At 38.6% G+C, this 16324-nt stretch overlaps 2 protein-coding genes across 2 annotated transcripts; one reads left to right on the top strand and one right to left on the bottom strand.

Moving 5' to 3' along the window:
- Nucleotides 1-3883: 3883 nt before the first annotated feature.
- LOC118753490 (regulator of nonsense transcripts 1 homolog) lies at nucleotides 3884-9889 on the bottom strand. Its single transcript, XM_036488371.1, has 6 exons — nucleotides 9099-9889; nucleotides 8669-9033; nucleotides 7752-8608; nucleotides 6596-7663; nucleotides 5429-6534; nucleotides 3884-5293 (listed from the first exon to the last, which is right to left on the bottom strand). The coding sequence occupies exons 1-6, from the start codon at nucleotides 9279-9281 to the stop codon at nucleotides 5225-5227; spliced, it is 3648 nt and encodes a 1215-aa protein (XP_036344264.1). The 5' UTR covers nucleotides 9282-9889; the 3' UTR covers nucleotides 3884-5224.
- Nucleotides 9890-14583: 4694 nt separating this feature from the next.
- LOC118753489 lies at nucleotides 14584-15651 on the top strand. Its single transcript, XM_036488370.1, has 3 exons — nucleotides 14584-14730; nucleotides 14792-14993; nucleotides 15051-15651. The coding sequence occupies exons 1-3, from the start codon at nucleotides 14715-14717 to the stop codon at nucleotides 15193-15195; spliced, it is 363 nt and encodes a 120-aa protein (XP_036344263.1). The 5' UTR covers nucleotides 14584-14714; the 3' UTR covers nucleotides 15196-15651.
- Nucleotides 15652-16324: the final 673 nt, after the last annotated feature.

Raw genomic sequence — 16324 nt, 5'->3', positions numbered from 1 at the left:
TAACACATTACACCGAGTAGCCTTAAATAATTTCTTTAAAAAAGCAAAAAATTCTGGAAAAAAATTACGAAGCCGATGAACACTTTAAAAAGCGTATAGCGCCCGTTGTTAGATTTGTAAAAAAAAAAAGATGTGCAGATCATGTGATCAAAGAAATGGCGTCGCGCCGCTAAATAACTATAAACTTAAAAAATACACGAGAAAAGTTTCTAACTTCTAGACGAAACCAAAATCACTAAATTATTGAAATATCATGTGAAACTCATGAGGTTAAGAGAAATAGTTTCTACTACCGAACGGGAAACAAATTCAGGAATGCCTGATTAACTCTGTATGTAATTGTATGTATAAAATCGTACGTGATCTTAGTGTTGGCAGGATCTAAAATGTCCGAAAAATGTGTCTTCAACGACAACCGCATCGACGGCTATTTTGGCGTTATGTATTTGTTAGGCTCAAATCTTAATTAATTATAATCATAATTCATGCGTTTTTTTTTTTTTTTTTGTTTACATATCTGCGGATGATCGCTTAAAACTATATTTTGCTGCACATCTTTTAAATAATTATACACTTGGTTTGCTATTATTTCATATATTATTGTCAGATTTTGAATAGATTATGGTGGATAAAAAATGTATTAATTTTCTTCTAAGATACGGCAAAATTATTGAGCATTTCTTGAGCTCATCAAGCTATCACATAAAACAAGAAACATAAAATGTAAATTAAAAGGGCGTTATATCCTACACCAATATCACTGACAACACTTACACAAATACACTTTATTCTAACCTATCCCCCCTCTCGCCTGTCAAAACTAATACCTGTACTTTCCCCACACATGAAAACACCCACCCACACTACATCCTACAATTCGTCACACAGAAGAAAAAACACTTAAGGGAAAATGCTTAAAACTGCTGCTCTAATGTTTGTAATGTATTCAATTTGTCAATGTAGCTATTGATGGAGCGAAGGGAGAAAGAAAAAATACAATAAATGCATTATTCCTATTGAAAAGGAGCAAACAAAAAAAGTTCAATTTTTAATTACTGGAATGGAATGAAAGAGGTAAGACATTTTATTTAATTCTACAGTACTTGCATATGTAGTTGAGTTGATCTGGACCGACATTCAGACTGGGTTAAAAGTTAAACCTTTTCTGGGGGGCGTAAACATCCAGCAGTCTAAACTGTTCAATTAAAATACACATCTCGAATGCATTATAAATGAGTTGCATTAAACATTTTAAGTTGCAATAACACATAGTATTTAATATAAACCTTAAGCAAATACTTCAAAGATGTATGATTTTTATAAATTAAAGAAGCAACTTTAAAAGAACTCCTCTCCAAAAGGTCTTCAATTTGTGCCACTCCATACAAAAAAAAAGGAGAAAGGAATGTAGAGTGGAAGGCCTCTTGACTCTCAGGAAGGCCTTTCAGAACGGCTTTTAGCTCCAGAAATTATATACTGGGTAGAGTGCCGTTTAAGAGATCCGAGCTCGAGCTTGAGTTCTCGGGCAGCGGAACTTTTTTTGCTTCTTTTTTAATAATTTTTTTTTCTTAATGTGATGTGGGTCGATGTTCCCTCAGCCATTGCCAAATTTGGTTTTGAGACAAACCGGTTACGGCGTTGTGCCATCTTCCCAAACCAAATTTCACAAAGGATGACGGAAAATCGTTCCACATTACATTACACTCCTACCCTGGCGAAAAAAAACAATTTTTCGTAGAAATGGTATAGAATCCTAGAAAATCAATATTTTCCATTCGCCAAACACTTTCTCTTCAGGAGACTTCCAGAAAAAATAAGCAATTGTTTATTTAAATGTTTATTAATATTAACAATGTTAAACAATTTTTAAATAACCAATTGGGTAAGATTTTTTGAAGTCTCCTGAAGAGAACCAGAGTTTGCCGATTGACAAACATTGCTTTTCAAGCATTCACTCCTCATTCAGAAAAAAATCGGTACGGTTTTTCCAATGGAATAAATCAGCCTGACACATATAAGGGCATTTTGAAAAATCCGCTTCCGTAACACCGCAAACCTCGATCAATTTTTGCGTATATATTGTAATTGCGGGAAGTTAGAGAACTTCGTATTGGCTTGCTTGCAGAGGAAAACGGCCCAGTAGATAATTTCAGGAGTTAAAAGACCTTCCGAAAGGCCTTCCTGAGAGTCAAGAGGCCTTCCACTCTGCATTTCTTTTTTTTTTGAATGGAGTGGCACAAATTGAAGGGCTTCTTCTTTCGCTACCCATGGAAGGCCTTCCAGAAGGGCTTTTATAGGACATACATCAGAAGGGCTTTTGGGGGAGTTCTTTTAAAGTTGCTTCCTTAATTTATAAAAATCATACATCTTTGAAGTATTTTATTAATACAAAAGCGAATTTTCATTTACAGTTTTTGACTTGTAATGTCACGTATTCGACATTTAGGTTTAGCGGCTGAGGCTCCGACACAGCGCAAAGGTCGACAATAAGGCGCTTGGTCATTACGAACGGATAGCACTTTCGTAGATTTCACTAAAATCGAGCCTACGATAGATTTAGTGATAGCCCTGCGCTGGCTATTCCTAATAGTCAGAATATATTGTTGCTTTACTGTTGCATCCGACTCTATTGCCTAAGATTATACAGGCTTCGAGGATACCTAAAACTTCCGCTTTAAAGATGCTTGTATACTTCCTCAATCGTAGAAAAGAGCGGGCTTGTTCGAGTTACAATCATAACCGCAGTGTTGCGCGAATTATTGAGAGTATCACGTTCGGTGTGAATTTCCAGCAACGAATTGTCAGTTGGGCAGTTGCAACAGTGTTGCAAATTTTCATCAGTACAGCAGTAATGCCGCTTTTGTTACGTGCCTCGAACAGGCCCAGCAACACCGAGTTTCTCGGGGTAGACTCCCGCTCCCACACTGCAATCCATCGGTTTATAAAGAGACAGCCTCTATCTGCCACTCGGTCTCTCCTCCCAGTCTCTTCTGGATGCAAATAACACTTGCACGTTAGAGCTGAGGTTTAGATTGCCTACCATATAGTTTGTCGTTCTACTTAATTGCATTTCATTGCGCTATGTAATTATTAGAAAAATGTTGCAGCCTTGTTACTTTCTTGATATGTACTTTGTTGCTGATGCTCAACTGGAATCTACTGAAATACTTAAGAAGTTGCAAACAGATCCAAGTTTTCGCGTAAGACTTGACGATCTTTCATAAAAAGTAAAACTGCCACATTTATTGAAGCTTGTATTTCGATTTAAGAAGAATTTGTATATCCCTGCTTTAAAACACCCCACTAGTCCTATATTTTTTTCGTGCTAAAAATGCGTTTCTGTAAAATGTTTCTTGTTGTCAATGCAGGTTTCATTTGAATTATCTTTACGCTGCAACGACTTGTTGCAACCTCTGACGCAATGCCCAGTCACTTGCATTGTGATGGAAAAGCAGTAACATTTGACCTGGTGTCGCAAGTTTTTTGGAATTCAGAAGCACTCCAATATGCCTCTCCCTCTTGAATTGCCATTTTTGAGCCTCTTGCCTTTGCAGGCTTGATGGCCGCCTAATAATCACTTATTTAGATAACCATAAAAAGTGTGATGATTTCTGCTATTGCGCGGACTTTCTGACAGGTGGTATAAGTACTTAAAGCACGCACAGCAAGAATTCCCTCCCGCTCTGATTAAACTTGTTAAGGAAATGAGCGAGAGCTCTTCCTTAAATTATAAAATTCAGTGTTATTTCGAATCCAGTTTTCTACCATCTCAACTGCCACGATTCAGGTAAAGGGATAGGGTTTTTCGTACATAGATAATAATTTCTAAAATTTCATGTAGTTGACCTAGCAATGCCTAAACCTAAAATTAAAAAAGCTGCTGTTAATTTTGTTTTCTTTATTTTATTTAAAAAATTTATTTTTTAACTCAAATAAAAACGATTTATTTTTCCGAGAAATCAAGGCGATTCCATATGCAAAGGATTGCAAGCAAAGCGTTTCTTCGAAAGGAAATACGACGAAAGTAAGCCTCTTCATCACACCTCGATTGCAGCATCCTTCACTTCATCATCAAACTTGATCTCCTTTCTGCCTCTGAATGTGATGTTGAAGCACTTTATTGAAATATAATTGACAACATAAATTTGTTGCATGTTTGAATGTTTTTAAAAATATTAGTTTTCTTTTTTAAATTTAGTCGCAAAATTTAGAAATCACTTGTCCATGTCATTGAAAAATAAACTTAATCAAAAATTTTAAGGTTAAATATTATATGTAAATATTGGGAAAAATCCAAGAGCAATAGAACTGGAAAATGCAGCCCGCCATGCTTGTGCAGCACAATACAGTGCAAGTTTCCAACCAGATTGAAGTGAGGAACGTTTTCCATTGAAAATAGCATCAACTTGCGAGAGTTTTGATGTTACTGTACAAAAACTGCCTCTTATATAAAGTATCGAACACTTTCGCCAATTGGCTGTTAATTGCCCTCAAGGCGCTAAAGCGTGTGAATCATGTCCAAAACTGTTTTTGAATTGAAAATGTATTCGATGCTCTCGATGGAAACATCATCGGGTATCACCCTACTAACCTTCCACCTTCCTCACAGGTTCCAACGTATTGCTCACATGATATGAAAAATTACGATGAAATTATTTTGGTATCAATTCGCTTCCATAGACACATGACATGTCTGTCCTATTCATACCTCAAACCTGGCGTTACTTTATCTTTCGTTTCTTTTTGCGGCGTCCTTTTAGCTCTCAACTCATTTTGTTTTTGGATTTTGTTGTTTGGTTGTATTTCCTTTTTTATCCTTTTCGTCGCTTCCAATTTCTCCTATTTAACCCATTTACGCACACGTTTTGCGCAGATAACGCACAGACCACTCTGTCGATGCGTACTCGCATTTTTACGCTATCGATGATTCGTACATCGGAATTGCCCCTTACTTGTCACAGCACAGCATTGCCCCAAATATAAGCTATATACTCCGGGTAATTTTGAGCGGAATTTTATTTCTTAATCGAAATTCCGATTCTGTTCGATTCTATCCATGCGGTCAGAGATCTATGTCTGCTGTTTCTGCAATTTTTTGTGTGCACGCTTCTTGTCTTCTTTGTTCTCTTTCGTTACATCAAAAAGTTTGTATTTGTTTGATATGAATTGTTGGTTTAACTGACTGCTGCTGCTTTTGCTTTTGTAGTTGGAATCAACCGTTGTATCAATAGGGCTGCGAGAATTGACTCTGGCTATTCAAGCCCAAATTTAGACGATTCGTGTTAAGATTATCCTGAAGCGAAGAAAAAAAAATAGCTTAATTTAATCATTGCCATTAGCTAAATTGTAAATTATAGAACGAACATTTCGATGTATATAGATTAAAATCTAATACTTTATTTGAGATCACTAATCATTTAATACGTACCGTACTAAAATTAACATCCTGTGAGAGAATATTATCTATTTGCGAGATTTGGCCAAAATCTTGCGACAACTCCGGCTGCTGTGAAAGTGTAAAGCCACCTGGTTGGCTCATTTGTTGCGACATATTTTGCTGGGTTAGTGGTAGGGCATTGTTCTGCGATGAAGTGGCAACCGATCCAATCAAAACATTAGCAATATCGTTGGCACCAGTTGCAATCGAAGCTGTGGCTGAAGGTGTTTGAATGCTGTTACGCGGTTTTGCATTTTGCATCTTATTAGCCGCGCCGGTGGCGGACACATTATAATTATTAAAGAGTTTGCTGCCTCCACTGGCGCTGTTATTGTTAACCATTCCGATTGCCCCTAAGCCACCGCCAGTGCGGCGGCCCTGTTTTGCTGCCGCTTGAATTGCCTGCTGATGTTGGTTGTAGAAACGCGGCGGAATATTGCTCATGTTCATGAACATGCCAACAGGTACTGGCATGTTATTCATTGCTGCTTGAGCACGCTCGGGCGAAATGTAGCTGATCGAGTCGTGATGATGATTCCACTGATGAGAGTTAACAGCAGATTGTTGTGTCGTTGAACCTGGACCGCTATTTCGAGCCCCAATCGGACCGAAGTTTCCGCTCATGAAATTGTTCAAACTATGGGCTGCGGCTGCCGCTGCTGCTTGCATTTGGGCAGCTGCTGATCCGCTCCCGTAACCCAAATTATTATTACCGCCAAATCCCAAACCTAAGCCCAGGCCGCTGTTGAAGTTAGATGTATTCATATTGCTCGATGCATATCCATATTGACCAGAACGATCGTAAATGGAGCCTGGAATCATTGCTTCTTTAGCATCGGCCATCATTGTAGTCATAAAGTGAGCACCCATATTTAGAGTATTGACTATTTTTTTGGGCTTTTGGAATTGTATTAATGATTCCTTCAAATTGTTTAGGGAACCTTCTACCAGCACCTTGCGATCTTTGTAGAAATTCAGTAAGTGATTCCAAAGTGGTTGCTTGGACAACACCTTAGGATTGCCCACAATGATTGTACCGTACTTTGAGCGAGTTAGTGCAACATTCAATCGACGAGGATCATTGAGAAAACCGATACCTATATTAATATACAAGTCAATTTAACATAATGCAATTTTTACGAAAAACGAATAACCCACCTTGGCGTTCATTTGAACGCACGCAAGACATAATAATAATGTCCTTTTCCCTGCCTTGGAAAGCATCCACGCTGGCAATCTCGATTTCCTGATACAACCTTGAGTGCAAACTGCCTTGGTATTGCATGTACTGCACCAAATACGCCCGCTGGCCTTCATACGGCGTAATTATGCCAATTTGCTCTGGCTTAACGCCTGCCTTCAAGAACCGTGTTGTTATTTTTTCGACATTTGCTGCTTCAGTACGATTCAAATATGAAGTTCCCGACCCCGCGATTTCCTCTTGTCCCTGAGTCACAAGGAAGAACATCGGCCTATCGGGTTGTGGCCACGGGAAATCAATTTTGAGTTTGCGATCTTCGGCACAAACACCGTTCTGCAGTGAGCCCTCATAGAAGAAGTTGGAGGGAAACTGGGACAATTCCGGATGCATACGATACTGAACTTCAAGACGGAAAGGCCGAATGCCCAAGACTACAAGACGTTCGAAGAGACTTTGCGACAGGCCAGCTCTAGCTGCTTTCTTACACATAACCACCGGTCCCAACTGACAGTGGTCGCCCACAAGGATCAATTGTTTTGCACCCAATACTACTGGTACCATGCATTCGGGCTCGGTAGACTGCATCGATTCGTCGATTAGAATAGAAGTAAATTTTATTCGTGCCAACCGCACGTCTCCCGCGCTAACGCATGTGCAACAAATAACATCAGCAGCCTCGAGCAGTTGATGTTCCGCGGCCCGCTTCAATGTTCTGTATCGCTTCTCATCGGCTGAACTTAATTCGCCCGTTTCGTCTTTAAGCTGTTGCAATTTTTTTAACTCAATATTTGTGTCCATATTACGGATTTGATTATGTAAAGCTAAAAAGCTAACTGGACTATCGATAGCTTCACGAGATTTGGCACAAAGCCGCACCACCTTCAAGTTTGTGCGATGGATTTTTTCCGTAAGTTGGTCTACAGCTGTATTGCTAGGTGCACAGACAAGCACGGTGCCTCCGTGTTGCTTCACCAATTGGTAAACTATTGTTGCAGAGGTCACAGTTTTCCCAGTACCTGGCGGACCTGAAAATTAAATAATATATATATTTAAATATATGTACAGCACGATCGATAGCATTTTCTCTGAATATGAAAAAAAAAACAGTTTTACCTTGGATCAAGCTTAACGGGCGTTGCAAAGCGTGTTTTACAGCATACACCTGCGATCGATTCAAATCCGGCAAATTGGGAGCACTGAAGAGTTTTGGTATTGGTCCTCGAAATAAAAGTTCATCACTGCCATCATGTCGGCCATGACCTAAAAGTCGTGCGTATATATAATTAGATACGGAGCTGCGGTCCATGGCGAATACTTTAAGGGCACGAGTCATTCGATCAAATGATGTGCACTTCCAAATAAAGTCCACCGCAAAATTGGAGGTGCATTTGACTGGCGCTCCGGCTGATGATTTTAGTTCCAATCCTACATCTTCGCCGTAATTATCTGGCACTTTTATGACATGCCCAATTTCACTCCATGCCTTATGAAGTTCCCCCACATAACGCAATCTTAATTCATCACCATGCATCAGTTTCATGTCCGAATCGGTTTTGGCGAGCGTGAAGTAGGCTATGGTTTTTTTGTTTAGTCCAACATCCCAACGTACTTCTATACCTTCTTGAGTTTGTGATTCTTTCAATTTTTTATCATACTCTGCTTCTAGTCGTACTAAAGGCCCAAACACTTTTTCATATTGGTAACCATCTTCATAACGTAGAAGCACTTGCGATGGCTCCGTATCTATTCCAGGCTTTTCCAAATCTTGAAATGTCGCATCAATATTCTCTTTCCACAACTCCTCCAACTTGTTTATCTGCGCTGCGGATATTTGTCGCGCACGCAACTGTTCTTGCTCAGTGGGTACCTTTACCAACCACGCCAAGAATGAGCGATCTGTTATTAGCGGCTTCCATTGCTCTTGATCCCAGTTCATATCTTTCAAAGAGTTTTGAGCTGCACATGGTTGGCTATGTAATAAACTAATTAATGGATTGTGTTCGGCAAACGCTTGTTTCTTTTCTACTTACCGACATAGTAACACCACTACAGAGTCTGCTTTCGCCGGAATAAATCCTAACACGAAAACATTACGCACGCCACACGAGTAACACTCCAAAACTGTTTCTCCCAGAGGTCCTTCGGAATGAAGTGTCACTTCCCGATGCTTCGCTCGTACCAAATGGTTAACAATATGCGACCCGGAAGTGCTACCCCGTCCATTACAGAACCATTTTTTGCAGTTATTGCACATAACTACAGTACCAGGATCGTGAATGCCACAATATTTGCAAGCATGTGTAGGCAGTTCCTTCACTGCCAGTATTGATGTATCGTCATCCTCTTCCTCAAACTGCAACTCTGCCAGATTGTTTGCTAGAGCATTTATCTTGTTCTAAAGGTGTTAAAATACACTTTGGAGTTTAAAAGGTATAAACATATAATTTCGGTAGTAATTACTTGAGCTGATGTACTGCCACCAATCCCTTCCAGTTGAGAAGCCTGTGTTTGTGATTGTGAGGGTAATGTAAAATCCCGAAAATCGAAGTCCGAAGCCTGTGTATCTGCGCCAATCAAGTCATTCTCCTCCGTATCCAGAAACGTCAAGGTTTGTGAACCAGGCCCGTAGGCGTCCACACTCATGGTTAAAGACGAATGTTTACGTCGTGTCGAAGACTACTATAGAGCTTACTTTTTGTTTTCGTGGTAATTGCGCGTTGAATATGCGGTTTTTCAATTTCTCCTACGCAAAACAGAAACCACGTCGCTACTTTTTTCCCAAATATAAACCGTCCAATCAATGTAGACGTTTACGTTTTTGTCACCGTCCGACTCGCTATCGTAGATGCGTGCAGCGAAAAAGTTGTTGGTGTTATGTCGTCGTTTTGAACGGCCGCTATTTCGTCGTTGTCACGCTGTTGCTTTGTTCTCTTCACTTATTTTCAGTCTTTCTTTTGTCCAAAAAATATCTTTTTTTCCAAGTGCACTCTTCGATAGCTGACGACAAATTTTTTGATGTGAAGTTTTTCAAGTCAATTGCTAGACCTCACTTTTTATAAACGGCTTGGAGCCTTTTTTTAATAAGTCTTTTGTCGCTCTACTTTATACGCAAATTATAAATTTATTCTGATTCATAGCAAACTTTTCTGACTTTATCCCATCAAGCGGGGTGAGAAATTCCCTCACATTTCCACACCGCCTTGCCAGACATTTAACTATGTTGCATACGCATCAAACATTGGGTTAATTAACTAAGTACTTTGCAATTAAGGAAGCAATGCCTTAAAACCAAAAAAATTTAGTAAAGTTGATATACTATTTTTCATATCCTATAATGGAAAATATACACGAATATTTTGCAAATACGTGAATTCCTAGATCCGGGAGCACTTTCGAGTATCCGAAACAGTGTTGCCAGTGTTACATCTAAGAACATGTGCTATTTTGTATACTTTCCAATTTCGGAATGTAATCTCTAAAGGCGGACCTCCATAAGCCTGCTATAGTGTTCAATGGGAGCGTGAGCGTGAACTTTTTATTTTCACCAATATCTTCGTTATTACTTAACTTTTTGCAATAGTTGATACATCAAAAGATAGAGATTAATATACGTTCACGCTTACGCTCGTATTGAACTGCATATCAAGCTATAGCATGCTTATCCGTATGCGTGAGTTTGACATTTACGCTTAGAAATCAAAATTCATACAATTTTCTTACATTTTTATGCCTTGCTATGTAGGTGCTACCATAAAAATTTTTATATTCAATTTTTCTTTCAAACGCACGCACACGTATACGCATGCTATGGAGATCCGTAAGTGTTTCCACCGCGTTTTCTTTGGATTTCGTTGACATTTGCTATTTTGTGTGTGTGTTTGCATGCGGTTGTTTATCATGAACCAACTAACAAGATCACGCAATCGGAAAAGAATGAAAAAAGTAAATTTCTTTCGTTTTTGACATCTGCCTAAAAATGAAAACAAACAAAGAAAACGAAAAAGGCGCGGTTATTGAGTGCGATTAGATTTGTATTTATTATAAAATATAAAAAGTGAAACTTGATGACAATTAGCAAAAAAAGTTCATAAAATATGGTTTTAATGATTGAGAGTGTTTTACAATCGCATATTAACGGCACCGGCCGATTTTTCAATGCCAACGTTCTGACCACAAATGTGCACCCACTTTTCACGCAAATTTACGCCTCTTGGCAAATCAAACAGACGCACAAACTTGTTCCAATCACAAAGCACTTCATATTATATCATAAATTTGTAATAAATCAAAATTTCTAATTAAAACCGCTGCAGAAAACACATAAAATCGCTAAAATATCACTACGAAGAGGTAGAAGACGATGTAAACAGAACCAAAAAACATCAAAAACGCTACGAAAACTTTTTTCTGAAAATCGATTACAAATACAACGATGGCGGATTACGTGATCTGTAGTCGTTGGTTCATGGTTGTTTATGTAGATAATTTTGACATTTCAAGTGAAACTGTCTACAGGGTTGATCTTTTTAATATCTAACGGTTTGTTTGTCTTACAAAAGTGGGGATTTCGACAGAATTCCGTCATTTTCGAACGTTCGCCAAAATGTTTATAGGGTTGTTTTATTACACCGTAAATTATAATGAACTGTTAAATCCTGAAAACGCTAGTACTTAAACCAAATTTACATAAAAATGCAGTTCTGGTTCACGTTATTCTACGTTTTGCTTGAAATACAGTACTGGCGCACGGCAAACTTCGACGAATTGGGCGATGCTGTCGTTACACACGGCGATTTTTATTGCGGCAACTCGACTTGTGTGCCAGAGAGCGTGACGAGGAAAGGAGAGGGGCACCAATTTGCTTGTGCTCGAGCAACACGCTTTGTGCTCTCATTCGTCTCTATAAATTGAGTTAAGGCTCAGTTATGCATACTTTCCACTGCACGGCATAGCATGTCATTTTACGTAGAATCCAAAAATCAACAGACTTCTACATATGTAATGCTGTGCATTGGGTAACCGCTTACACGCAAAGCTCATTTAACAGATTCCCTATGTGATGACTCTCATGCAATACTAAGGGCCGGTTACTCAATGTCTGGTTAACACTAATCTGCGGTTAAACATCGTTATCGACGTTACCGACTCCCTGTTGTATGCATGGAGTCGAAGACGTCGATAACGATGTTTAACCGCAGAATAGTGTTAACCAGACATTGAGTAACCGGCCCTAAGTATGTATAACTGGGCCTTTAGCGGTTCACAGCTGACAACAAGACATGATTCAATAAAAGGCCCTACACACGCATTGATTTATCGGCCAATCAGTTGACCAACCTACTTAACGAAACTCAACGCACCAACCAGTTTGCCGATTTCATTTGAGTGACTGTTTTTGAACTGTGAACACAACAGCACCGGTAAACTTTTAAGCTATGCCAGGAAAGCTGCTCATTTTTATGTATTTATTACTGCTACCGCCCCCGTTTTCACAAATTATACGCATTTTCACCAGCGAAAAGAACCGAAAAACACATGTTAACGTTAATGTGCCTTTAAAAAAAAATGAAATCGCATTTTAAGCTACCAACTTGTATACACACAGAGCAACAAGTTGACCAACCTGCCTCAAAAATCAAAAACTTTTGATTTTCTCCAACCTGACGAACAACTTGACGAAGGTTTGCCAACTTGCCTACACACGGCTTATTTACCACCAACTTCTAGCAGTTGGCCAACTGCTTGGCCGATAAATCGATCCGTGTGTAGGGCCTTTAAGCAGTGGCACCGTGTCGCTTCTTTGCAAATTTACTTTGAAAAAGTGTATCTTTGCTGAGAAATAGAAGAATAAGCTTTTGTGCAATATGTTTATTTGTATATGCGTATGAAGCACATTTAACTGATGAAAATATAAATTGTTTTTAAATTGGATGTTTACATAAATCTAATAGTAATTTTGTTTTAGTTTTGAGTCCTTTTGCAGTTTTTATGCAGCTAAATAGCACATAAATTACGTAATACATTTATATATATTCAGCCTTATCATGAGTTTCATTTTCCCTGAACCGGTTCACTTTTCACTTTTGGTTTCCATGATTTTCGGGTGAATTTTTTTTCAGGCGAAACTCAGAATAAGACAGATTAATATTTCGCTTAAAATGCCAGATTTCCTACAAATGCGTTAGGTTTTACAAAAGGAATTTCACTACTAATTACCTACTTTGCGTACTTTTCTACTACCATTTTCGCACCAAGGGATTTTATACTTCCCATATCTCCGTCCTTCGTAAATGTAACCTTTTGTAAGGGAGTGTCAAGCCGCAGCTGTCAATAATTATCTAACCATGTATTATCGGCTGCATTCCTTTATTTATTCTGAACGTTTGGAATAAACTTTTGTTTACCTTTTCTTTAGAACGTTCTGGTGATATGTTAACGTATATTTGAAACGTATTCTGTTTATTCCGGCTGTGAAATGGGATTATCCGGAATGTATAAAGAAACGCAGCCATTGAATCATGACAACAAGAATTGCATAAAAAAAAGTCGCCGTGTGCAAATCAAACGAGCAACACCAAAAGGGAATATGAAAAATCGCCTCGACCAAAATTTCCATGAATAAGCGCAGACTAAAGCGAAGCGCACATTGGCGCGATTCTGTCGTTGCGAATACGTTGCGAATTCGGCTGTTAACTTCGAATCCGCAAACGTGCGCACACTTGAGGGATTTTTTCGCGTCGATTTCCGATGTACAATTCACTCAATTTTCCCTGTATTTCGTGTATTTTCGCACTCGGCGTGCCCAAATCGTACAAAATACTATTATTACGAACGTTTTTATTAGTTTTTGTACATTACACGTTTTTTTTTCTTTGCCTTTATTGCTGTGACACCTTTCTTCTTCTTCTTTGACGCCTTCAAAACGCTGCAAGCCGCGTTTCGAACGCGTCAATAGAGAAGAACATTGAATGTTCGAAAAATTCGCAGCGACGGAATCGTGCAAGTGTGCGCTAGCGCATTAAAATGTATGGGTAGCATTGTTGTAATTTTTGGGCTTGCGGATTCCCAACGACAGAATCGCGCCAATGTGCGCTTCGCTTTAAGCTGCATTTACGCTGACGACACACAATCAGTTTTACCTTTCAATTTAATCTCACACATTACTTGTGAAACGTTACTAGCCATATAGCTCCCCCTATTATGAATTCGTACGATGCACGATAACCGCTTGCATTCTGTTATTCTCTATTACGAGTCGGTCTTGTCGAATGAGATCCGATAAATGTGAACAAAAACCACACTCATTCACAACAATACATCTTTCGGGCGTATGGAAAGGATAAGAGCCAAATTACACGATGACTTTTCACCCTGGGTGGAAAGTCATGCGTGTCGAGCTTGTTGGCAAGAAGTGTAGCGAAGTCAGCGGGGTAGGCAAGCAGCGAAATCGAGGGGTTTTTTTGACTTTTCGCTTTTATCGAGTTCACTTTTTCGTATTTTTGCTTTGAGTTCGAGATTTGCTCCGCTTTAAAATTGAGGACGAAAGAGTTGACCAAAGAAAATTTGACGTTTAAATGTCAAAAATACGCAAGAAACGCCGCAAAGAAAAAAGGTATCTTGCACGAGGATTTTCGAAGACTTTTTTAAAAGGGAACGTGCCAAAAACGCAGGGTGAAAAGTCGTCGTGTAAATTGGCTCTAATACGAGCGTTTATCGTAATTGGCTCTAATACGAGCGTTTATCGTAACGTCATCGTGTAATAAACAATTTTATGGAATTATCTACCAAGGTGCGTTCATGAAAGAAAGCAGATGAACTGAAAATTTAAGCAATTTATCCCTTTATCGCTTTATATGAAGACCCCTAATATTTAAAACATGATAAATTAAACGAACTACGATCCTAATTATCGACTTTAATAATCGATTATTCTATATCGGAAGTTTATTTCTCATCTCTAAAAGTAATAGCAAAAAAGTTAAGCTCTCGTTTACACAACAATTTAAATTGATCAATTAGGAGTTAATTGCGATATTTTAATTAGTTTATTGAAATTGTAATTAACCCAAAACAGAGATGGAAAACAGTAGCGGTAAGGATATATGTCTATTTTATAATTTCCAAAACAAGGTATTTATTAAATTTTCTGAAAGGTAAGAGACGACGCAATAGATGGGAAGAAGGCGGTGAAAAGGCATTACTGCAAATATGGGAGGAGAAGGTGGACAAACTTCGCGCCTTCAAGAAGAACCACCATGTCTTAATAGAGATGGTTGCAGAGATGGAATTAATGGACTACTATTACAATATGAGGGATATAAAGACGAAAATGCAAAATATGGTCGCCCGCTACCGGTAGCCGGTTTATAACAAATTTACTTTCGAATGAATACAATTTTCGAATATTTGCAGAAAGGAAAGAAAACTAGTAAAATCTGGAATGCCTTCAGTTTGGGACTACTATGAAGAGATGCACGCTATAATGACTCGCTATGAAAGTAACAACAGTGAAATACTGGCAAATTGCAGATCATTTAGTGCTGGTAATGAATATTAACATAAATTAACCGAACACGTATATACATCGCACTTGTTTTTAGTTAGTATAGATTTAGTGGTACATGTGGCTGAGTGGTTAGAGGTGCGTACACCCTTTCCGTAGGTGCTGGGTTCAATCCTTGGTCCGGCTATATGTTAATTTTAAAAAAGTTTTTTCTAACAGCCGCCGCCCCTCGGCAGGCGCGTTGGCAGACCTACGAGTGTATTTCTGTAATGGTCACAGGTAGCATCCGCGCAGAGAGCACAGCCCTTAAAAAAATTGAGTAACGTTAAAGGCTACAATTGATTTTTTGTAGTCATGCAAACGCCCTATCACAGGCTACCGAGATAGGTCGATCTTAATGTAAGAAGAGCGGTAATTTTTGCATACTTAATCCAATATTTTAATTTTTTTTTGGATTATGACTATTGAAGTAAACCCAGCAAACATTTGGAGTCGTAAATGGACTCCTATTTCGGAGCCTTTACGCTCATACTGAGCTCATTTAGGTGTCCGATATGAGGGTGATTGCCTTCCTCCGAAGGTCGCCTTATGTATGTATGTATATGAGCTTAAATTCATACATCAAATGAGCCTCAATATGAGTCATATTGGAGTCTTATTGGCCTCATGTACGGCTCATTTTGGACTCTTTAAAACAATTTTTGGCCTCATACCTATATGGATCATTTCAGACTCTTTTTGAAGCTCTTATCGGCCTCATAAATTACTACATTCGGACTCTTATTTTAGGCTGTTCTTTGAGTCTTATGGAATGCATTACATTTGCAAAGGCATTCAGCAAAAATTTCTTTCAAATAACATACATACATACTTACATCATATATGAATCCTAAAAGATTCATATAAGAGTAAACATTTTTTGTTTTTGAAACTCATATTTCTTACCACCTAGGACTCCTTTCGCACTTATATATTCTGAACGCTCAGAAATGTTTGCGGGCAATGAGGGATATGTACAAATGTATGTATAACAAGGGCTAATATTAAATACCTTTTTCACAAAAACTAATTGCTGATGTTTGAACCCATCTTGGGCTTAATTGTCATCGGTTATATTAATGTCGTCTATGTATATGTATATCTGTGGTCATAAGCATAACCAAGCCTAAGTCGACTTAAGAAA

Source organism: Rhagoletis pomonella, unplaced genomic scaffold (genome assembly GCF_013731165.1).
Source record: "Rhagoletis pomonella isolate Grant_MI unplaced genomic scaffold, Rhpom_1.0 Rhpom_scaffold_02537, whole genome shotgun sequence".
Taxonomy (NCBI): Eukaryota; Metazoa; Arthropoda; class Insecta; order Diptera; family Tephritidae; genus Rhagoletis; species Rhagoletis pomonella.
This window is presented reverse-complemented; position numbering and strand designations above follow the sequence as displayed.

What these genes read in the sequence shown, in the direction of transcription:
- LOC118753490 (XM_036488371.1), bottom strand. Translation starts at nt 9,281, where the DNA reads ATGAGTGTGGACGCCTACGGGCCTGGTTCACAAACCTTGACGTTTCTG. An exon ending in GTGGCAGTACATCAGCTCAA is followed by an intron (nt 9,034 to 9,098) that starts GTAATTACTACC and finishes TAACACCTTTAG; the next exon opens with AACAAGATAAATGCTCTAGC. An exon ending in AGGATGTTAATTTTAGTACG is followed by an intron (nt 5,294 to 5,428) that starts GTACGTATTAAA and finishes TCTTCGCTTCAG; the next exon opens with GATAATCTTAACACGAATCG.
- LOC118753489 (XM_036488370.1), top strand. An exon ending in AATATGGTCGCCCGCTACCG is followed by an intron (nt 14,994 to 15,050) that starts GTAGCCGGTTTA and finishes GAATATTTGCAG; the next exon opens with AAAGGAAAGAAAACTAGTAA.